This window comes from Nerophis lumbriciformis, linkage group LG28 (assembly GCF_033978685.3).
Source record: "Nerophis lumbriciformis linkage group LG28, RoL_Nlum_v2.1, whole genome shotgun sequence".
In the NCBI taxonomy this organism is placed as follows: Eukaryota; Metazoa; Chordata; class Actinopteri; order Syngnathiformes; family Syngnathidae; genus Nerophis; species Nerophis lumbriciformis.
This window is the reverse complement of record NC_084575.2, coordinates 17,486,903-17,511,773: the sequence shown is the minus strand read 5'-3', so window position 1 is coordinate 17,511,773 and position 24,871 is coordinate 17,486,903. Positions and strand designations below refer to the sequence as shown.

At 43.2% G+C, this 24,871-nt stretch overlaps 1 protein-coding gene across 3 annotated transcripts in view; it reads left to right on the top strand.

Annotated features, from left to right (window-relative positions):
- Positions 1-17,979: 17,979 nt before the first annotated feature.
- The window catches only part of fgd5a (FYVE, RhoGEF and PH domain containing 5a), a 93,131-nt gene continuing 86,239 nt past the window's right edge, over positions 17,980-24,871 (top strand). For all 3 annotated transcript variants that reach the window (XR_012051412.1, XM_061923803.2, XM_061923802.2), the window contains exons 1-2: positions 17,980-18,139; positions 20,982-23,649. Coding sequence is in view for 2 of the 3 variants with exons in the window: in XM_061923803.2 (XP_061779787.2) it covers positions 18,130-18,139; positions 20,982-23,649 (2,678 nt within the window). In the remaining variant the exon portion in view is untranslated. The remainder of the gene's footprint in view (positions 18,140-20,981; positions 23,650-24,871) is intronic.

Sequence of the window (24,871 nt, the reverse complement as noted above, 5' to 3'; positions counted from 1 at the left end):
GGGGTTCATATGGGTGGAACGTAAACAGACCATACTTGCCAACCCTCCTGAATTTTCCGGGAGACTCCCGAATTTCAGTGCCTCTCCCGAAAATCTCCCGGGACAACCATTCTCCCGAATTTCTCCCGATTTATATACTCAGGTCCGTGCGGACTTGAGTGAGGACAGCCTTTCGTCACGTCCGTTTTTTCTCCATATAAACAGCGTGCCGGCCCAGTCACGTTATAACATCTACGGCTTATGGAGAGTGCACAACTGCACACACAACAAAAAGGAGACGAAGCAGAAGAACGAAGAAGAGACAGTCATGGCGACGACGAGTAAGAAGAAGAAGTACGCTTGCAAGAGAGAGTGTTGGGCATGGTTAGAAAGATAGTGACAGAGAATAGAATGAGGACGGACAATTCAACCCTAAACTCACTCCTTTCCTGCAAATTACATTTCACATATGCTGCCCATACCTATGCTCCTTCAAAGACTGTGCTACTGGATGCAAAGCATTGCACTTTCAAATACAACAATGAGTAGAGGAGTGTTATGTGTGTATATGTGTAAATAAATGAACACTGAAATTCAAGTATTTATTTTATTTATATATATATATATATATATATATATATATATATATATATATATATATATATATATATATATATATACATATATATATACATATATATATATATATATATATATATATAAGAAATACTTGACTCAGAAATTCACCGAAATTCAAGTATTTCATATATATATATATATATATATATATATATATATATATATATATATATATATATATATATATATATATATATATATATATATATATATGAAATACTTGAATTTCAGTGAATTCTGGCTATAAATATACTCCTCCCCCTTAACCCCGCCCCCCGACCCCGCCCATCTCAACAACCCCCCCAATCTTCCGAATTCGGAGGTCTCAAAGTTGGCAAGTACGAACCAGACTGCAACACCTCTTGAATAGAAACAAAATGCATGGACCTTATGATTTGAAGTTTTGACATTGTTTAAAGGCCGACTGAAACCCACTACTACCGACCACGCAGTCTGATAGTTTATACATCAATGATGAAATCTTAACATTGCAACACATGCCAATACGGCCGGGTTTGCTTACTAAAGTGCAATTTTAAATTTCACGCGAAATGTCCTGCTGAAAACGTCTCGGTATGATGACGCCTGCGCGTGACGTCACGGATTGTAGAGCACATTTTGGGACAGCATGGTGGCCAGCTATTAAGTCGTCTGTTTTCATCGCAAAATTCCACAGTATTCTGGACATCTGTGTTGGTGAATCTTTTGCAATTTGTTCAATGAACAATGGAGACAGCAAAGACGAAAGCTGTAGGAGGGAAGCGGTGTATTGCGGCCTGGCTGCAGCAACACAAACACAGTCGGTGTTTCATTGTTTACATTCCCGAAAGATGACAGTCAAGCTTTACCATTGGCCTGTGGAGAACTGGGACAACAGAGACTCTTACCAGGAGGACTTTGAGTTGGATGCGCAGACGCGGTACCGTGAGTACGCATGCAGCTGCGGCTTCCAAACATTTGATCGCTTGCCCGTACGTGTGTGCCGCTATGTGCATGTCACATATGTAAATTTGGGGACTTTGGGGAAATATATGTGCTGTATGAACTTTGGGGATGTGAACGGTACTTTGGGCTGTGGGATTGAGTGTGTTGTGCAGGTGTTTGTGTTGTATTGGCGGGTTATATGGGCGGGAGGGGGGAGATGTTTGTTATGCGGGATTAATTTGTGGCATATTAAATATAAGCCTGGTTGTGTTGTGGCTAATAGAGTATATATATGTCTTGTGTTTATTTACTGTTTTAGTCATTCCCAGCTGAATATGAGGTCCCACCCGCCTCTCACAGCATCTTCCCTATCTGAATCGCTCCCACTGCCCTCTAGTCCTTCACTCTCACTTTCCTCATCCACAAATCTTTCATCCTCGCTCAAATTAATGGGGAAATCGTCGCTTTCTCGGTCCGAATCGCTCTCGCTGCTGGTGGCCATGATTGTAAACAATGTGCAGATGTGAGGAGCTCCACAACCTGTGACGTCACGCGCACATCGTCTGCTACTTCCGGTACAGGCAAGGCTTTTTTATCAGCGACCAAAAGTTGCGAACTTTATCCTCAATGTTCTCTACTAAATCCTTTCAGCAAAAATATGGCAATATCACGAAATGATCAAGTATGACACATAGAATGGACCTGCTATCCCCGTTTAAATAAGAAAATCGCATTTCAGTAGGCCTTTAACACAGGTATCAATCAATCAATCAACCAACGTTTATTTATATAGCATTAATCCCAAGTGTCTCAACGACATCCTCAGCTCGGATCCCACATCAGGGCAAGAAAAAACTCAACCAAATGGGATACAATGAGAAACCTTGAAGGGGACCGCAGATGTGGGACCCCCGGCCCCTGGGCGACCGGTGAAATGGACGTTGAGTTGATCTATTTGATAGTGTGAGAGTCCAGTCCATAGTGGGGCCTCTTGAGTGGAGACAAGTCAGCAGCACAGAGACGACTCCAACTGGTGCACACATTAGTGGTCCACCCCGGATCCTGACTTTGAACAGGTAGCGCCTCATCTGTGGTCACCTAATAACCTCTCCACGCAGGAGAGGGGGGCAGAGCAGAAAAGAGACGGCAGATCAACTAGTTTAAAAGGGGGGGTCTATTTAAATTAAGTTCTAAAATGGGACTTAAGTGCTTCTACTGAGGTAGCATCTCTAACTGTTACCAGTAGGGCATTCCAGAGTACTGGAGCCCGAATAGAAAACGCTCTATAGCCCGCAGACTTTCTTTGGGCTCTGGGAATCACTAATAAGCCGGAGTTCTTAGAACACAGATTTCTTGCCAGGACATATGGTACAATACAATCAGCAAGATAGGATGGAGCTAGACCGTTTAGTATTTTATACGTAAGTAGTATCCAACATTGTAACAACATTTATAAGTCAGAAAAAAACAATCATCACAGGTCCCCTTTAATTGGTGTTAATTGCATCTGTGATGATTTGTTTTCTTTTTTTGGATGCCCTTCATGCAAAGTGGAAAAAAACACAAATAAGTGATATGATATACACCCTCTTTTTGTCTGATTGATCTTAACTTAATCCCTCCTGCACCAAACCATCTGCAATGCCAGTTGAGTGGTGGGTGTGTTTCATGGGTCTATACGCTCGCCATCCGTCAGGTCCAAAAGCCCAACACGGCTGAGCTAATTCTTCTAGCATGCCCTGCTGTTTCGAGGTTGCACACTAATACATCTCCTCTTTTTTTAGACCCCACAGGTCCTTGGTGGAGATTGACCTTCAAGTGTGTTGAAGAAAAGGAGGTGAAATATTCCTATCCCAGTGTGTGGGCGTCAAACCAGAGCTGGGGGGGGGGGCTGTCAAATTAAAGCCCCCAATCGGGCGACTACCATGGCATCCCCGAGTTGCGCAAGGTGTTATTGTCCTTGAAATCGCTGCATTGAAGCTGTTCAGTGTTTGCCTGCTCCTTGACTGATCATGCACCGAACAGCGTCAATCAATCATCTGTGAGAAAGCTTACCTAAGGGGTTAACATTGCCAACCTTTCCCATCTGTTGCTAAGGAAGTGTCGCCTGTTGTGCAGGAAACAGGGAGAGCAGTTTCCTGTTATGAAGAGAAGCTTTTAAAGGATTGCACTCGCTCAATCGGGCCACAGATGCTGGGCCAGGAAGCGCAGCCAATAGCGACAGCTTTGGTGTCTGAGGGAAACTGGTTTTGGAAGCTGTTTTTAGGAACTTTTGAGTTCTGGCGCAGGAAACAATATACAGGCCAGGGAACAATCTCTGCTTGTTCTTAGAATATATCAGATAATGTATATTTAAAAACCATCTCCATGTGGAGCGCACGTGTATTGGGACATATGACATCAGATGAAGTGACAATAGAACCAAATGTGGAGTTTTTCCCATGTTTGCATTTTTTGCTCAGGCTTTTAACAAGATAGTGGACTAGCTGTGTCTATAGCGATGATAAGGTTCTACCATTTTAGTCGCTTATGAGCGCAGAAAATCATACCATGCTCAATGAGAGAACATTAGGTTATGATTAGGGATGTCCGATAATGGCTTTTTGCCGATATCCGATATTCCGATATTGTCCAACTTTTTAATTACCGATACCGATATCAACCGATATCTACAGTCGTGGAATTAACACATTATTATGCCTAATTTGGACAACCAGGTAAGGTGAAGATAAGGTACTTTTAAAAATGTTTTATAAATTAAAATAAGATAAATAAATTAAAAACATTTTCTTGAATAAAAAAGAAAGTAAAACAATATAAAAACAGTTACATAGAAACTAGTAATTAATGAAAATGAGTCAAATTAACTGTTAAAGGTTAGTACTATTAGTGGACCAGCAGCACGCACAATCGTGTGTGCTTACGGACTGTATCCCTTGCAGACTGTATTGATATATATTGATATATAATGTAGAAACCAGAATATTAATAACAGAAAGAAACAACCCTTGTGTGTGAATGAATGTGAATGAGTGTAATTGGGGGAGGAAGGTTTTTTGGGTTGGTGCACTAATTGTAAGTGTATCTTGTGTTTTTTATGTTGATTTAATTTAAAAAAAAACAATTAAAAAAAACAAACATACCGATACCGATAATTAAACAAACCGATACCGATAATTTCCGATATTACATTTTAACGCATGATCTAGTTATGATCAGTGTTTTATGCGGATAATATGCGGATAATATGCGGATAATATGCGGATAATATGCGGATAATATGCTGATAATATGCTGATAATTATGCACATAATGCATTAGTACAGTGTTTTTCAACCACTAGTGTACCGTGAGATACAGTCTGGTGTGCCGTGGGAGATTATCTAATCTCACCTATTTGTGTTAAAAAAATTTTTTGCAAACCAGTAATTATAGTCTGCAAATTATGTGTTGTTGTTGAGTGTCTGTACTGTCTAGAGCTCGGCAGAGTAACCATGTAATACTCTTCCATATCAGCAGGTGGCAGCCGGTAGTTAATTGCTTTGTAAATGTCGGAAACAGCGGGAGGCAGTGTGCAGGTAAAAAGGTGTCTAATGCTTAAACCAAAAATAAACAAAAGGTGAGTGCCCCTAAGAAAAGGCATTGAAGCTTGGGAAAGGCTATGCAGAACAAAACAGAAAAAACTGAATGCTGGACGACAGCAAAAACTTGCTGTGGAGCAGAGACGGCGTCCACAATGTACATCCAAACATGACATGACAATCAACAATGTCCCCACAAAAAAGGATAAAAACAACTGAAATATTCTTGATTGCTAAAACAAAGTAGATGCGGGAAATGTTGCTCAAATGAAGACAAGAAACTGCTACAGGAAAATACCAAAAAAAAGACAAAAAGCCACCAAAATAGGTGTGCAAGACAAGAACTAAAACACTAGACACAGGAAAACAGCAAAAAAAACTCCAAATAAGTCACGGCGTGATGTGACAGGAAGTGACAGTACACCTACTTGGAGACAAGAGCTATATTGATGCATGCTTGGTTGTGGTTTAAAGTCATATCCAACAATTGCGACAACGACTTTTTGCTGTCAACTGAGTTTCGTTTTTTGCTGGTGGTGTGTCTCCGGATTTTTTTCAACGCAAAAAATGTGCCTTGTCTCAAAAAACGTTGAAAAACACTGCATTAGTAAGATTGGCCGATACTGCTCACATGCATTAACTGTACATTTTCCAATGCATTTATAGTGAGCGCTAATAACAATAGCAAAACAATATTTAAACTAGTTCCTTACTCTTTTTTAGTATACAAAATTGTTTATATAATATGTGTAAATTAATAAGACTAAAACACAGCCAAGAAGAGTAACTTGTGGGATTCCACAAGGCTCGGTATTGGGACCTAAGTTACTCCTACTTTATTTAAATGATATTTGTTCAGTATCTAATAAATTGAAATGTATTATGTTTTCAGATGATACAAATGTATATTGTTCAGGAGAAGACTTGAAGGAAGTGTTGAGGATAATAGAGGTTAAGTTGCTTCAGCTAAAAAAATTATTTGAAATTAATACGTTATCATTAAATGATAAGAAAACTAAATGTATGGTGTTTAGTGGTGCAAGGACAAATTGGGAAGCTAAATTAAAATTAAATCAAATGGAAATTGATAGAGTATATGAAACTAAGTTATTGGTAATAATGGTCATAAATTATGTTGGAAACCACAGATTGAATATATAAAGTGAAAAATATCCAAATCCATTGTTATTCTTTAGAAAGTAATAAGAATAAGAAATGTCTGCATATGTTATATTATTCTTTTACTTTTCCATATCTAATATATTGTGTTGAAGTTTGGTGAAATGTTTATAAAACAAACATAGACCCACTAATTAAACTTAAAAAAGGGTAATTAGAATAATACACAAAGCGTGCTACTATGAACATACCAATCCATCATTCATAAGTTCTAATATGTTAAAATTTTCAGATATTGTGTTTTTAAAAACAATAGAAATTGTGTTTTGAGTAAAGAACAACAGCCTTCCAGCTTGTACTCTTAGGTTATTTCAATTAAGAGGAGAAAACTATCATTTACGGGGGATATTGATTTTTGAAATATGTAAAGTAAGAACGAACATAAAATACAAATGTATTTCAGTTTTAGGAGTTAAATGGTGGAACAAGCTCAGTGATGAGTTGAAAACATGTAGTTCTTTGTTAAGGTTTGGGAAAGCCTTGAAAGGTGAAATAATGGAAAATTATAAAATATAGCAACGATTACTTTCATCCCATTGATTTTTTTTAACGTTGATGTTGCAGGCAATCTAATTTTCAGTGAATAGGCAAATATAAGCCTTCGCTTCAAACTATTTGGTCATTCTTTTTCTTTTTGTGTGTGTATGCGTATGATTGTTAATATGTGTAATCTGTGCTGTTAAATTGATCACACAAAATGGTTGATAATAAACTCATTTCATTTCATTTATCAAAACAAAGTCTATATCCATCCATCCATCCATTTTCTTCCGCTTATCCGAGGTCGGGTCGCGGGGGCAGCAGCCTAAGCAGGGAAGCCCAGACTTCCCTCTCCCCAGCCACTTCGTCCAGCTCTTCCTGTGGGACCCGAGGCGTTCCCAGGCCAGCCGGGAGACATAGTCTTCCCAACGTGTCCTGGGTCTTCCCCGCGGCCTCCTACCGGTCGGACGTGCCCTAAACACCTCCCTAGGGAGGCGTTCGGGTGGCATCCTGACCAGATGCCCGAACCACCTCATCTGGCTCCTCTCGATGTGGAGGACCAGCGGCTTTACTTTGAGCTCCCCCCGGATGGCAGAGCTTCTCACCCTATCTCTAAGGGAGAGCCCCGCCACCCGGCGGAGGAAACTCATTTCGGCCGCTTGTACCCGTGATCTTGTCCTTTCGGTCATAACCCAGAGCTCATGACCATAGGTGAGGATGGGAACGTAGATCGACCGGTAAATTGAGAGCTTTGCCTTCCGGCTCAGCTCCTTCTTCACCACAACGGATCGATACAGCGTCCGCATTACTGAAGACGCCGCACCGATCTGCCTGTCGATCTCACGATCCACTCTTCCCTCACTCGTGAACAAGACTCCGAGGTACTTGAACTCCTCCACTTGGGGCAAGATCTCCTCCCCAACCCGGAGATGGCACTCCACCCTTTTCCGAGCGAGAACCATGGACTCGGACTTGGAGGTGCTGATTCTCATTCCAGTCGCTTCACACTCGGCTGCGAACCGATCCAGTGAGAGCTGAAGATCCTGGCCAGATGAAGCCATCAGGACCACATCATCTGCAAAAAGCAGAGACCTAATCCTGCCGCCACCAAACCAGATCCCCTCAACGCCTTGACTGCGCCTAGAAATTCTGTCCATAAAAGTTATGAACAGAATCGGTGACAAAGGGCAGCCTTGGCGGAGTCCAACCCTCACTGGAAACGTGTCCAACTTACTGCCGGCAATGCGGACCAAGCTCTGGCACTGAGCATACAGGGAGCGGACTGCCACAATCAGACAGTCCGATACCCCATACTCTCTGAGCACTCCCCACAGGACTTCCCGAGGGACACGGTCGAATGCCTTCTCCAAGTCCGCAAAACACATGTAGACTGGTTGGGCAAACTCCCATGCACCCTCAAGGACCCTGCCTAGAGTATAGAGCTGTGCCACAGTTCCACGACCAGGACGAAAACCACACTGTTCCTCCTGAATCCGAGGTTCGACTATCCGGCTTAGCCTCCTCTCCAGTACACCTGAATAGACCTTACCGGGAAGGCTGAGGAGTGTGATCCCACGATAGTTAGAGCACACCCTCCGGTTCCCCTTCTTAAAGAGAGGAACCACCACCCCGGTCTGCCAATCCAGAGGTACCGCCCCCGATGTCCACGCGATGCTGCAGAGTCTTGTCAACCAAGACAGCCCCACAGCATCCAGAGCCTTAAGGAACTCCGGGCGGATCTCATCTACCCCCGGGGCCTTGCCACCGAGGAGCTTTTTAACTACCTCAGCAACCTCAGCCCCAGAAATAGGAGAGCCCACCACAGACTCCCCAGGCACTGCTTCCTCATAGGAAGACGTGTTGGTGGGATTGAGGAGGTCTTCGAAGTATTCCCTCCACCGATCCACAACATCCGCAGTCGAGGTCAGCAGAACACCATCCTCACCATACACGGTGTTGATAGTGCACTGCTTCCCCTTCCTGAGGCGGCGGATGGTGGTCCAGAATTGCTTCGAAGCCGTCCGGAAGTCGTTTTCCATGGCTTCCCCGAACTCCTCCCATGTCCGAGTTTTTGCCTCTGCGACCGCTGAAGCCGCACACCGCTTGGCCTGTCGGTACCTGTCCACTGCCTCGGGAGTCCTATGAGCCAAAAAAACCCGATAGGACTCCTTCTTCAGCTTGACGGCATCCCTCACCGCCGGTGTCCACCAACGGGTTCTAGGATTACCGCCACGACAAGCACCAACTACCTTGCGGCCACAGCTCCAATCAGCCGCCTCGACAATAGAGGCGCGGAACATGGTCCATTCGGACTCAATGTCCAGCACCTCCCTCGTGACATGTTCAAAGTTCTTCCGGAGGTGGGAATTGAAACTCTCTCTGACAGGAGACTCTGCCAGACGTTCCCAGCAAACCCTCACAATGCGTTTGGGCCTGCCAGGTCTGTCCGGCATCCTCCCCCACCATCGCAGCCAACTCACCACCAGGTGGTGATCGGTAGAAAGCTCCGCCCCTCTCTTCACCCGAGTGTCCAAAACATGAGGCCGCAAATCCGATGACACAACTACAAAGTCGATCATGGAACTGCGGCCTAGGGTGTCCTGGTGCCAAGTGCACATATGGACACCCTTATGTTTGAACATGGTGTTCGTTATGGACAATCTGTGATGGGCACAAAAGTCCAATAACAAAACACCGCTCGGGTTCAGACCCGGGCAGCCATTCTTACCAATCACGCCTCTCCAGGTTTCACTGTCTTTGCCAACATGAGCATTGAAGTCCCCCAGTAGAACGAGGGAATCACCCGGGGGAGCACTCTCAAGTACTCCCTCGAGTGAATCCAAAAAGGGTGGGTACTCTGAGCTGCGGTTTGGCGCGTAAGCGCAAACCACAGTCAGGACCCGTTCCTCCACCCGAAGGCGGAGGGAAGCTACCCTCTCGTCCACCGGGTTGAACTCCAACGTACAGGCTCTGAGCCGGGGGGAAACAAGAATTGCCACCCCAGCCCGTCGCCTCTCACTGCCGGCAACGCCAGAGTGGAAGAGAGTCCATCCCCTCTCGAGAGAACTGGTTCCAGAGCCCTTGCTGTGCATCGAAGTGAGTCCGACTATATCTAGCCGGAACTTCTCCACCTCGCGCACTAGCTCGGGCTCCTTCCCCCCCAGCGAGGTGACGTTCCACGTCCCAAGAGCTAGCTTCTGTAGCCGAGGATCGGACCGCCAAGTGCCCTGCCTTCGGCCGCCGCCCAGCTCACATCGCACCCGACCTCTATGACCCCTGCTATGGGTGGTGAGCCCATTGGAGGGGGGACCCACGTTGCCTCTTCGGGCTGTGCCCGGCCGGGCCCCATGGGGACAGGCCCGGCCACCAGGCGCTCGCCATCGTGCCCCACCTCCGGGCCTGGCTCCAGAGGGGGGCCCCGGTGACCCGCGTCCGGGCGAGGGAAATCTGGGTCCTTGGTTTTTGTTTTTCATGGAGGTCTTCGAGCTGCTCTTTGTCTGATCCCTCACCTATAAAAGTCTATAGTACACAATAAGTCAACAAAAGCAAAAACTACTATCTATTACTCATTTATCCATCCATCCCATCCATTTTCTACCGCTTATTCCCTTTGGGGTCGCGGGGGCGCTGGAGCCTATCTCAGCTACAATCGGGCGGAAGGCGGGGTACACCCTGGACAAGTCGCCACCTCATCGCAGGGCCTATTACTCATTTACATCATTACATTTTTGCCCTCAAAATCCTTCTGTGTATAGGGAATTATTTTCTGAGTTTGTAAACATTAACAAAAACAATAACATTATATTTTAATGAAGATATTGAAGTAACATTGATCACACGATACTGGGTGTGAAGTGTGTACGTAATCCAAATGAATATGGTGTGACTATGTGTAGCAAGTATGTGAGGGTTGTTACCAGGGGGAAATAAAAAAAAACAATATTGTATGTTTGAAAAAAATAAATGGCCACTCTGGACGTTGTAATTTATTCATGAATTGAGTGAGCAACTTTATTGAAAACTTAATTAACATCACATACACTGTATGTTCTTTTACATAAAGAATGTTAATGCCAGTACTCATCGATCACCATAACATAATGAATACAAAATAAAACAAATACTGCACTGTAATGCAAATAAGACATGAAAAAGACTTAATTCACGCAAAAGAAAACATGTAGAATATGCTTAAAATGAAATTTGGGATGTAGTGAAGCTGCAATATTTGAAGCGCGACAATACAAAATGGAACAATATTTTATTTTCCCCTTTTAATATGCATAATTGTTTGAGCAAAACAAAGTCAATAGTGTAAAATAAGTAAAGATAATTCCGAATCAGAGTTTTGTCCCTGAACCGCTCCTGTTATATTAACTGTATGCAACACGGTCCGTGTACCTTCCGTTCATTCTATTTCAAATTCAAATTTCTATTTTTCTATTTCCATTTCTGAAACAAAAGTTGGACAACTATTTAATGACACTTTTTTTAAAACGACAATAGGACTCCTGCTGAACAAAGGTGTTACCGTTATGCTAAAACCATGCTAAATGCAAAGGAAAAGCAAAAATACTGCTTCCGGTTCAATTTGTCATCACCCAGATAAACACACATTTTTGCCTTTTGAACGAACATTTTTTATGATTTTTGTGTTTATCTCGAAAAAAATAAATCCATAAAAGAAAAACAGTACAAATCCAATTGTATGGCAATATTTTAATGAAAATCAACCCTTTTTTGTTTGTTTTAAAATCTTCCATTTTTAATGATATTGAAAGGGTAAAAGAAAACACATTTTTGGGTATAATAATAGATGATAAAATGAATTGTAAATCTCATGTAAAAAACATACAACATAAAGTAGCAAGAAACACGTCAATAATGAATAAAGCAAAGTTCTGAACCAAAAATCACTTCATATTCTCTACTGCTCGCTAGTGTTACCATATCTGAGTTATTGTGTAGAAATATGGGGAAATAACTGCAAATGTGCGCTACATTCACTAACTGTGTTATAAAAAAGATTAATTAGAATAATACATAATGTTGGATATAGAGGACATACAAACCCTTTATTTATTAAATCACAATTATTGAAATTCAACGATTTGGTGCATTTGCAAACAGCTAAAATTAAGTACAAGGCAAACTATAACCTGCTACCTAATAATATACAACAATTCTTCTCAACAAAAGAGGAGAAATATAACCTTAGAGGAAAATCTAATTTAAAACATTTGTATGCACGTACAACACTTAAAACCTTTAGTATATCAGTATGTGTGTCAAGGCCAGGGCGCATTACAATGTGCACTCATCTGTGCGCTCTGCTGATTGCGCCTCCAAGAGCGCTCCTGAGTGCGCCACTCCAGCAGAGGCTCCGCCGGTGCACAGCTGCAATCAATCACCAGCAATCAGCGCACCTGTGGGTGATCAAAGGACCGCCTTCATAAGCCTGCACAACCTGCTATCCCGCGCCAGAACGTAGCGACCTGTCCTGTACAGTAAGCCGAACTTAGCAAGCTCTATACAAATCTTTCCCTCTGTGTTTTCTCACCCGCCGTGCTCAAGTTGCCTCGTGTCCTCCTTGTTGCCCCTTCCAGCAGCGTAACCCTTCGTTTCCCGCGTGACGAGCAGTGTGTCTCGTGTTTCCCTCTGGTTCTCTGGCTGCCTCTTGGATCTCGACCTGGGTACGGACCTTTTGACGCCTCGCTATCGCCCCGACTACCTGCTTGTATCACGGATCTACGAGCCTGCCCTGACCCTTTTGGACTTGCCTCTCGCTCAACACTCCGGTAACACTCTACAGCTAATCTCCACACATAGGCGCACAAACATACACATTTTGATTATTTACATACTTAATTTATTGTTTATATATAGTATGTATGTATGTATGTATGTATAAACATAGAGCAAATACTACGTTCCCTGTTGTCTGTGTCGTCTCCACCTCCCTGTACGTAACAATGTGGAATTAAATTATGGAATGGATTAACCAAAGAACTCAAACAAAGCACCAATATGATTCTGTTTAAGAGACTGTTCAAACTACAAGTGTTCACAAAGTACACAGGACAAGAATTATGATGAACATCTTGAACCCTTTTTTCCTTCTTCTTTTTTTATTGAGACAAAGACTATTTATGTATTTAATATTTGTTTGCGTAGTATGGTATATTATTTATTTATTATTTATTTGTTCACTGTTCTGTTACAGAGAACAAGGAAATCAGATAACATTGCTCTGGTATGAAAAGGGGTAGGATTAAACAAGCTCTTGTTCTTCCTACTCCTTTTCGGACGTGCTGTAATGAAACTGTTATGATCCGCTGCCCGGATCATATTTCTGTTTGGGTTTTCTGTTAGTCTTGGACTCATTTTGTTCCTGTCTGTGCACCTTTGAGTTGGTTACCATAGTTACTTATTAATTCCACCTGCCGCTTGTGTTTCTGACGCGCACCTGTTGTAATCACAGACGCTATTTAAGCCCACCTTTGTTCATCACTCGTTCTGCTTTCTTTGTTTTTGCATCACGCGACTGCCACGTAAGTTTGTTCCTGTTTCCTAGACTCAGCTAAGTTTCATAGTTTGTGCTAAGTGTTAGCCTTAGCTTCCAGTGCGTTCGGCACCTCGTCCTGTCGGTTTGTTTTCTGTTTTGTACCAGTTTTGTGTTATTTTTATTATTAAATCAAGTTATTACCTGCAAGTCCTGTCCGGATTCGTCCCTTGCATCTTGGGAGAACAAAACCCCGCATCACCATGCGCACCGCACGTGACAGAATTTAGATTTTTTCAGTGTCAGTCTCCTGTTTTTCAAGCCCCGCCTCCAGTGACTTTGGCTTCGCCCCCAGTGACCAATGCTCCCAGAAATGGACTTTTTGGACAATTGAGAGGGGAGGAGTCTACCCCCCTCCACCCACCCCTAAAGAAGATGCCAGACCACAGGGAGCGCGTCTGGTATCCGCTCCTTGAGGGGGGGCCTGGGGCCGGGAGCTGTGCTGGTGGGGTGACTCAGATGCACCCAACCAGGCAGCAACCTCCAGCCCGTCCTCCACCACCAGTCCGTCGGCATGTCAAGCCGCAACCCCCAGCTAGACCGCCTCCGCCATGCTCATGGCTAAACTCAGCCCGGGTGGGCTTGCAGACGCCACCATCATCTCCGGTGGGCTTGCAGACGCCACCATCATCTCCGGTGGGCTTGCAGACGCCACCATCATCTCCGGTGGGCTTGCAGACGCCACCATCATCTCCGGTGGGCTTGCAGACGCCACCATCATCTTCGGTGGGCTTGCAGACGCCACCATCATCTCCGGTGGGCTTGCAGACGCCACCATCATCTCCGGTGGGCTTGGATCATATTTCTGTTTGGGTTTTCTGTTAGTCTTGGGCTCATTTTGTTCCTGTCTGTGCACCTTTGAGTTGGTTACCATAGTTACTTATTAATTCCACCTGCCGCTTGTGTTTCTGACGCGCACCTGTTGTAATCACAGACGCTATTTAAGCCCACCTTTGTTCATCACTCGTTCTGCTTTCTTTGTTTTTGCATCACGCGACTGCCACGTAAGTTTGTTCCTGTTTCCTAGACTCAGCTAAGTTTCATAGTTTGTGCTAAGTGTTAGCCTTAGCTTCCAGTGCGTTCGGCACCTCGTCCTGTCGGTTTGTTTTCTGTTTTATACCAGTTTTGTGTTATTTTTATTATTAAATCAAGTTATTACCTGCAAGTCCTGTCCGGATTCGTCCCTTGCATCTTGGGAGAACAAAACCCCGCATCACCATGCGCACCGCACGTGACAGAATTTAGATTTTTTCAGTGTCAGTCTCCTGTTTTTCAAGCCCCGCCTCCAGTGACTTTGGCTTCGCCCCCAGTGACCAATGCTCCCAGAAATGGACTTTTTGGACAATTGAGAGGGGAGGAGTCTACCCCCCTCCACCCACCCCTAAAGAAGATGCCAGACCACAGGGAGCGCGTCTGGTATCCGCTCCTTGAGGGGGGGGCTGGGGCCGGGAGCTGTGCTGGTGGGGTGACTCAGATGCACCCAACCAGGCAGCAACCTCCAGCCCGTCCTCCACCACCAGTCCGTCGGCATGTCAAGCCGCAACCCCCAGCTAGACCGCCTCCGCCATGCTCATGGCTAACCTCAGCCCGGGTGGGCTTGCAGACGCCACCATCATCTCCGGTGGGCTTGCAGACGCCACCATCATCTCCGGTGGGCTTGCAGACGCCACCATCATCTCCGGTGGGCTTGCAGACGCCACCATCATCTCCGGTGGGCTTGCAGACGCCACCATCATCTTCGGTGGTCTTGCAGACGCCACCATCATCTCCGGTGGGCTTGCAGACGCCACCATCATCTCCGGTGGGCTTGGATCATATTTCTGTTTGGGTTTTCTGTTAGTCTTGGACTCATTTTGTTCCTGTCTGTGCACCTTTGAGTTGGTTACCATAGTTACTTATTAATTCCACCTGCCGCTTGTGTTTCTGACGCGCACCTGTTGTAATCACAGACGCTATTTAAGCCCACCTTTGTTCATCACTCGTTCTGCTTTCTTTGTTTTTGCATCACGCGACTGCCACGTAAGTTTGTTCCTGTTTCCTAGACTCAGCTAAGTTTCATAGTTTGTGCTAAGTGTTAGCCTTAGCTTCCAGTGCGTTCGGCACCTCGTCCTGTCGGTTTGTTTTCTGTTTTGTACCAGTTTTGTGTTATTTTTATTATTAAATCAAGTTATTACCTGCAAGTCCTGTCCGGATTCGTCCCTTGCATCTTGGGAGAACAAAACCCCGCATCACCATGCGCACCGCACGTGACAGAAACAACTGGAATTGTGTGATGCACATACTTGCCAACCCTCCCGGATTTTCCAGGAGACTCCCAAAATTCAGCGCCTCTCCCGAAAACCTCCCGGGACAAATTTTCTCCCGAAAATCTCCCGAAATTCAGACGGAGCTGGAGACCACGCCCCCTCCAGCTCCATGCGGACCTGAGTGACGTGTCGACAGCCTGTTTTCATGTCCGCTTTCCCACAATATAAACAGCATGCCTGCCCAATCACATTATAACTGTAGAATGATCGAGGGCGAGTTCTTGGTTTCTTATGTGGGTTTATTGTTAGGCAGTTTCATTAACGTCCTCCCAGCGCGGCAACAACACACAACAACAGCAGTCACGTTTTCGTCTACCGTAAAGCAGTTCGTCTGCCGTAAACAGCAATGTTGTGAACCTCTTAAACAGGACAATACTGCCATCTACTGTACATGCATATGTGACAATAACATCTATGGCTTTTAGAGAGTGCAGTGCACAACTGCGCACATAACAAGGAGACGAAGCAGAATGCATCACCAGAGAGGGTGTTCAGCATGGTTAGAAAAATAGTGACAGAGAATAGAACAAGGATGGACAATTCAACCCTTAACTCAACAATGAGTAGATGAGTGTTATGTGTGTGTATATATGTAAATAAATGAACACTGAAATTCAAGTATTTCTCTTATTTATATATATACATATATATATACATATATATATATATATATATATATATATATATATATATATATATATATGTATATATATATATATGTATGTATATATATATATATATATATATATATATATATATATATATATATATATATATATATATATATATATATATACACATGTATATATATATCTATCTATATATATATATATATATATATATATATAATAAAATAAATATATATATATCGCTAGAATTCACTGAAAGTCAAGTATTTCTTATATATACTTGGTGAATTCTAGCTGTAAATATACTCCTCCCCTCTTAACCACGCCCCTCAAAAAATTTATGAAAAATGGAAAAAGATGAGGGGAAAAAAAAATCTATTTTTGTTTTAATATAATTTCTGTAGGAGGACAAACATGACACAAACCTCCCTAATTGTTACAAAGCACACTGTTTATATTAAACATGCTTCACTAATTCGACTATTTGGCGAGCGCCGTTTTGTTCTACTAATTTTGGCGGTCCTTGAACTCACCGTAGTTTGTTTACATGTATAACTTTTCTCCGACTTTCTAGGACGTGTTTTATGCCACTTCTTTTTCTGTCTCATTTTGTCCACCAAACTTTTAAGGTTGTGCATGAAAGGTGAGTTTTGTTGATGTTATTGACTTGTGTGGAATGCTAATCAGACATATTTGGCAAGCTAATCGATGCTAACAGGCTATTTAGGCTAGCTATATGTACATATTGCGTCATTATGCCTCATTTGTTGCTATATTTGAGGTCATTTAGTTTCCTTTAAGTCCTCTTAATTCCATGACACACTATCTGTATGTAATATGGCTTTTAATTTTTTGCGGCTCCAGACAGATTTGTTTTTGTATTTTTGGTCCAATATGGCTCTTTCAACATTTTGGGTTGCCGACCCCTGAGCTAATGCAACGAAATGTCGTTCTTATCTGTACTGTAAAGTTCAAATTTGAATGACAATAAAAAGGAAGTCTAAGTCTAAACTGAACTGAACTGTACTGAACTGAACTGAACAAAGACTATAAAAATGGGACCCATTACCTCCCTGCTTGGGACTCAGCATCAAGGGTTGGGGGTTGAATCACCAAAAATGATTCCCGGGCGCGGCCACCGCTGCTGCTCACTGCTCCTCTCACCTCCCAGGGTGTGGATCAAGGGTGATGGGTCAAATGCAGAGAATAATTTTGCCACACCTAGTGTGTGTGTGAGACAATCATTGGTACTTTAACTTTAACTTTAACAATGAATGACACTACACAAAACAGATATTTGTGAAAATAAACATAAAAGAAAAGGGAAAAATCTCGACTTTTTTCACCACAGTATCAATCCAACACTTATACCACCTCTGGCATCGACAGTATCGATTTTTGGATCGACCCGCCCACCCCCCCATATTGAACGGATGTACACAATTGGCACGTAGCGCGGAAAAAGTAAAAATTATACCGTACGTGTAATTATGTTTTGGTAAAAAAAAAATGTAAAACTGTTTATTAGACATTCGAAACATAGGAATAAAACGTACACGTCAAGTGGGTTTCGCGAGCTCGAAGTGGACCGTCGCGCCTCAGGAAGAAGCCAAGAAGACCCCCTGTTAGCACACAAGAGCTCACTTTGAAGTGGAGCGTCAGTGGAGGAGCTGCGAGCTTCATCCGCTCCTCAGCAGCGTCTCAAACTCTGATTTTGCGACGTGGTTTTAGCAACAACGTCCTTTATTTTTATTTTTTTGTGTGTGTTTAATTTGGATTAACTTTGTGGAAGATACTTTGGCGGAAAAATGAGCGCGACTCTCAGCTCCCGTGGATGATGATGTCCCACGATGAACACAGGTCGGTTGGTAATGTTATTTCACGTTATAGTTTTGTGTGTGATTGATCAAAAAAAAATAAAAAGTCATACAGGTAGATTATAATCGATTAGGTTAGTTAGTTTGATTATGTTTGAAACAAAAAAAAATTGCCTCTGATATCAAATTAATTAACTGCACCTGAATTGTTGCATAACGTTGAATAATTAAGTTTGATGTCATAAACACATTATATCCCTACACATTTTCTTATTAAAAAAAACAATTTAGTATGGGGAACATCCATCCATCCATCCATTTTCTACCGCTTATTCCCTTTGGGGTCGCGGGGGGCGCTGGAGCCTATCTCAGCTACATATTCACCATTAATTAGTTGCTTATTAATAGGAAAATTAGTAACATATTGGCTTTTAATGAGTCATTATTAAGTACTTATTATTGCCTTATTCTGCATGGCCTTATTATACAACCAGTAAGCCATTAACTAAGAGTCTTCCATCAATAACCTCAGAATTATTGCTTATTAGTACTAAATAAGGAAGTTGTTGTATATGATTATCCCTTTAATACCACTTAATGAATATGGTCTGTTCTTAGAGCTCGGTATAGCTCGGTTGGTAGAGTGGCCGTGCCAGCAACTTGAGGGTTCCAGGTTCGATCCCCGCTTCCGCCATCCTAGTCACTGCCGTTGTGTCCTTGGGCAAGACACTTTACCCACCTGCTCCCAGTGCCACCCACACTGATTTAAATGTAACGTAGATATTGGGTTTCACTATGTAAAGCACCTTGAGTCAATAGAGAAAAAGCGCTATATAAATATAATTCACTTCACTTCACAATTCACTACATAAGAAAACACAAAACTACAATAACCCTAACCCTAACCCTTAAGTCTTTGTTACTTAGAATATGTTCCCCTAGTGTCCAAATAACTCTAAATTAAGTCTTTGTTACTTAGAATATGTTCCCCATACTAAAGTGTTACCAAAAAAAGATTGCATAATGTTAGTTAACTAACAAAAATATATATGTACCGCTGATAGTCACACACACACGAGGTGTGGTGAAATTAACCTCTGCATTTGACTCATCCCCTTGTTCCACCCCCTGGGAGGTGAGGGGAGCAGTGAGCAGCAGCGGTGGCCGCGCTCGGGAATCATTTTGGTGATTTAACCCCCAATATTCCCACCCGTGATGCTGAGTGCCAAGCAGGGAGGCGATGGGTCACATGTTTTGTAGTCTTTGGTATGACTTGTCCGGGGTTTGAACTCACAACCTCCCAGTCTCAGGGTGGACACTCTAACCACTCTAATTAAATAGCCACTGAGCTGTGTAGTTAACTAACAAAAATATTAAATAAAGTTAAAGTACCAATGGTTGTCACACGCACACGAGGTGTGGTGAAATTAACCTCTGCATTTGACCCAGCCCCTTGTTTCACCCCCTGAGAGGTGAGGGGATCAGTGAGCAGCAGTGGTGGCCGCGCTCGGTAATCATTTTGGTGATTTAACCCCCCAATTCCCACCCATGATGCTGTGCGCCAAGCAGGGAGGCAATGGGTCCCATTTTTATAATAAATTATATTTTTATTTAATGGCCAAGCTTGAATAAAATAAGACACAAGAGTGTTTTTGTAGTTTAATAGGTGACATTTTTCATTGTGGACATTGTATACAATCATATCCTGTCACCCTTAGATTTTTAGACATTTCTTTTAATTGAATTCTTGTTGCATAATGCATATCATATTTTTTTTTAAATTGTATTGTTCTTTGATACAGCCTTTTTCAGTCAAAGTGTGTGTGTCCGTGTGTCCACCTGTGTGTGTTTGGGTGTGTGTGTCTGCAGTTGAAGAATGTCAAGAAGGAAGTCCAGTTAGAATGTGTACTCTTGGACGTCCCCCGTCAAAAAGGCAGAGATAGGCATTTTATGAAACTCGCCTTATAAATAAAAATATAACAGGGCACATTTCCATCTTTATTAGAAGATAAAATGGTCAGGGAGAGACGCTGTGTCTAATAGGATGTGCGTCAGGGCAGGTGCTCAATAACAGGAAGTGAGAAGGGGTGTGCGCACTATGTTCAGAATGGGCGTGTTTAATGACATTTCAAAACTTCCTAAAATTGTGAACTTTTTATATTGTCACAGTGAAGTATTTGGAATGACACATTTGAATCAGCAATCTTACAGTTGTGATAACTCCAGATTTACAATGAAATGAAAGAATATTTACTGTACACAAGGTATAGGCTATGAGCAACCAAGCAAGTAAGTGTTCATTGTGAACCTCCAACATGCATGTGTCATTTCCCAGACAGGGCGATGTTATTGTTCCTCCTCTAAGTATGCTGTGGCTCTGTTGTTTTTCCTGCTGATAATATCCCCTGCAGCATTCTACTTGTTACCATCTACAGACAGGACACGGCTTCCACTTGGCATTCTATAGAAAAACAAGCACATATGTATCTCCGCTGGGGCTGTCAAAAATAACAAGTTAACTCATGTGATTAATCACAAAAAATATCGCATTAATCGTGTACAAACGCTTATTAATCATGCAAATTATTTTAAACTTTACCGTAGCCGTGGATTACCTGAAAGGTGGTGCGGGTTATTATACAGCCAGTGCAAAGATTAGTGAGGATAAATACAATGATAAACACAAATGTATTTATGTCCTAATATTGGGATGTTTTTAAGTTAATTTAAATGCAATTAATCATGATTAATCCAAATTTAAAAGTGTGATTAATTTGATTACAAACAATATTTGACAGCACTAGTCTCTATGCATACACACACACACACATTCAAGATGTAACTGTCAGCATATGATTTTTATTTATTTATTTTTTCCCCCCCAGATTTTCAAAATCCGCTGCAAGTCCCTCGACCGAAAGTCCGCAGTCATCTGACCATCAAAGTGCAGTCCAAACTGATGTCAAGGCCTTGTCCCTCTGTGCGTGGCTCAAATCCTCCTCTTTCCCCCAAGCCCAAACCTTTCTATGAGTTTATACCGCAGAGGGAGAGCCTCAGTAATGGAGACCTGTCTCATTCAAATGGCGAAACGGGTCCTCATGAGACGGCTGAGGAAAACCAGGACAACGAAGGGAAAACCGAGACAGAGGGGAAGGTTGATGACGTAGCTGAAGGAGAAGTTAAGGTCGAAAGACAGGAGGGGGGAACAATATTTAATAATAAAGACGATGACATCGAGAGTGTTGGCTCTGAAGACACAGTTATAGAGGATGACGGTTCGACTGCAGACACCACAGACGATGAAAATCCTGACAATGACCCAAATCAGCCTAATGCTGACCTAAACAAAGACAATGATACATTGACCCTTTCTTCTTCTCCAAATGAAAACAAGGAGGTGGTATCTAGTAAGGAAGAGGAAGGGGACACACATGGACTTAGTGGAAAGACTGTTATAGACTTGGATGAACAAAAGCTTGATCAAATGTATTCACTCAGTCAGGGTGAGACAGACTTTATTCAGTTTGACTTGTCAGCAGAAGATACTGAGCTGGACGTTGGAAGATTTGTGTTTGGATTCTGCACGCTCCCAACTGTAACTGAGGAGTATCCCTACGATGTGATTGGCCCCACAGACGGCGCTAGTGATACATGTGAGTCTTGTGACCCGGCTGAAAGTGGAGATGCTGAAGTATGGCAACCAGAACGTGCCACCAAAGATGTCTCGGGCTGCTTTCGGTTTACATCCAGCACTGAGGATGTGTTTGGCCCATATTCAGTAATCGAAGCTGTCCCGTCTGATATGACTTGTACTGCTGATCCTGAATGGGGTGAGGAAGACATTAATGACAAGCCATCGAATGATCAGCAGACATCAGGTGCTTCAAACCAAGAACCTTTCTATGTGTCTTCAGATGATGTAGAAAAACAGGAAGATAAGCAAACCCTAATAGAGCAGGCCGAGGCTGAAGAGGTACAACACTTGAATCAGCATAAAGACAACGCAAAAGACACTGAGTCAGCAGATGAGTATGCAGACATTCAGGATTCTCCCTGCCCTAAAGTTGATGACTTTGAACAGTTAGAGTGTGTCTCATCAGAAGATTACGTGGAAATAGGTGATGAGGATGAAGAAGAGCAGACAGAAAAGAAACATGTCAAGGGAAAAAGTGCAAAAGAGAGAACAGCTCAACGAGAGCAGGCTATCCTCAGCCAAAGAAGAAGCTGCCAGCCTCGCCTAAGGTTATGCAACATCACTGTGCCAAAAGAATTAGACCTGGGCCGCACCCCAGAGCTCACCAACAGGGTGGTGTTCGCCCACACCACTGAGGCGTTTGAAGAAGACATAGAAGAACTTGATTGCCATATTGTGCCTTTCTATGAGGACACAGACTCAGACAGTGAAGAGCATATTTATGAGGAAGCAGGGTTTGACTCAGAAGGGGAGAACTTTTTGAACATAGATAGAAAGACCATTGTGACACGTTCTCGCTCATATTCTGGCAAAATTCCTGGTTATGTCCCAGAAACCGTGCCCGAGGAGACAGGGACTGAGTACCAAACGCATGACTACTGCACAGTGGCCTTGGATAGAAGCAGTGAAACGATCAGCCAATCACAGGCGCCAGGGGACAACTGCCTGATCCCATCTACGAAGTCTCGCCGCTTCCTTCTGTACTCCCGTTCTACAGGGAGTCCAGAAGCATCCATGGCTGACCAATCTCCAAAGGACGAGTTAAGGATGAAGAGGAAAGATGACACTCTCTCACTTCCATGTGTCATGACGTCTTCTGGGAGTTTCTCCCAAAGAAGCCAGCAGTCGTCCAGCGGCGTTTCCACTCCAACCTCTCTAGTGGACATCCCCCCACCCTTTGAACTGGCATACATTACCAAAAAACCTGTAACAAAGAGTTCCCCTTCTCTTTTGATCCAGCATGAGCCCGACGACCAATTTAAAAAGAAGAAAATCTCCTTTAAGCGCTTTTTGGCTCTCAAGTTTAAGAGAAAGACAGACTCAAAAGGTTTCAGTGACGGTTCTGTTCGTTCATCTCGATCTTCTTCTGAGTCCAGTCATCATGGCCCGGCAAGAGTCATTGAGCTTGACCGTAGAAGCAACGGCAGCTCCCCTCAGCTGCAGTCTCATATTGTAAACCCACATCAGCGTCCTTCAGACCGGACGTCAAACTTGGTCCTCTATAAAAATCATCAGAGGAGGAAAAGTGAACTCAAAGCTTATGGCAGAGGTGTCTTCAGAGTTGAGTCCTTCGAGGAACGCTCTCATCGCTCCGCCATGCCGTTGCCTTTAACGAAGCCCCGCTCGATTTCCTTCCCCAGTGCAGACACCTCTGACTATGAAAATATTCCGGCTATGAGCTCTGACTATGAGAACATTCAAATTCCAGGCAGACCGACCAGATCGCACACTGTGACTGAGTTTTTTGAGGATCCAAATCGCATGACAGCTTCGTGTAATGAGAACGATGGCTACGTGGACATGAACAGTTTCCCGGGGATAGACAGCAAGTCCCAGACATCAAAAGCAGATGCTGAAAGGTATTTGACATTTTATCAAACCCAATCATTATTACCATTTCACAGAAACATACCAGTAATTATTATAAAAAAAATTTAACTGAGTCTCTTTCTGCTGACTCAAGGGATTTGAACATGTACTGTGGTATACCCATTCATGACGCTTATACTAATGAACAGATACATCCTGGATAATCCTTCAGACCCCTGTGAATCTTGTCCCCTAGAACTATTAAATCCATCAGAAAAAGTCCTGATAAAAGGCTGGATTACCCAAAGTAATTGTGGCAGGAAATCAGACAAAGGATTTAAAACAACCTCCATTCTGAAGCTGTGTATCCATCATTACTATACGATATAGACGATATACCAGTGACGTGCGGTGAGGTTGATGGCTGGTGAGGCACTGACTTCATCACAGTCAGATTTACAAACATATGAACCCTAAAGAGTATCTTATTCACCATTTGATTGGCAGCAGTTAACGGGTTATGTTTAAAAGCTCATACCAGCATTCTTCCCTGCTTGGCACTCAGCATCAAAGGTTGGAATTGGGGGTTAAATCACCAAAAATGATTCCCGGCGCGGCGCCGCTGCTACCCACTGCTCCCCTCACCTCCCAGGGGGTGATCAAGGGATGGGTCAAATGCAGAGGACAAATTTCACCACACCTAGTGTGTGTGTGACAATCATTGGTACTTTAACTAAACTTTAACTTTACACATACAAACTAGCACACAAAAAAGCACATTTAATTAAAAAAACGTTATTATGGTCTTACCTTTACTTATAAGTGCGGGAACAGTGGTGTTCGTGTTGGAGGAGTTGTGAATGAATGAAATATGAAATCGTGCTGCAGTCTGCAGTTGTACCTAATGATGTGTCCCTGCAGTCGTTCACGGCTCCTCCGGCGCGAGCATTGTTGTTTTTGCACTTTTTGGCTTCTTGTTAAGTGACTTTTTTTGGGTGGATTCGGTCTTGCACGTGGAGGGTTTGGGTGTGGGCTTTGGTTGGTGTGGCGCTCCCGTTGGGGGTTGCATTCTGCGGTGGGGGTGCATTAACCGGCACCAGGAGGCGGGATTACTGCGAGCCTCACACAGTGCGTCTTCGCAGCAGTTTTATGATTGCTCAGCACAAGAAATACTTTACACACATACAGTTGTTGACAAAATACACTGTACATTATATACCTCAGCTAACTAAACTATGGAAATGTATAATATAGTTCATATAGCAATACGGT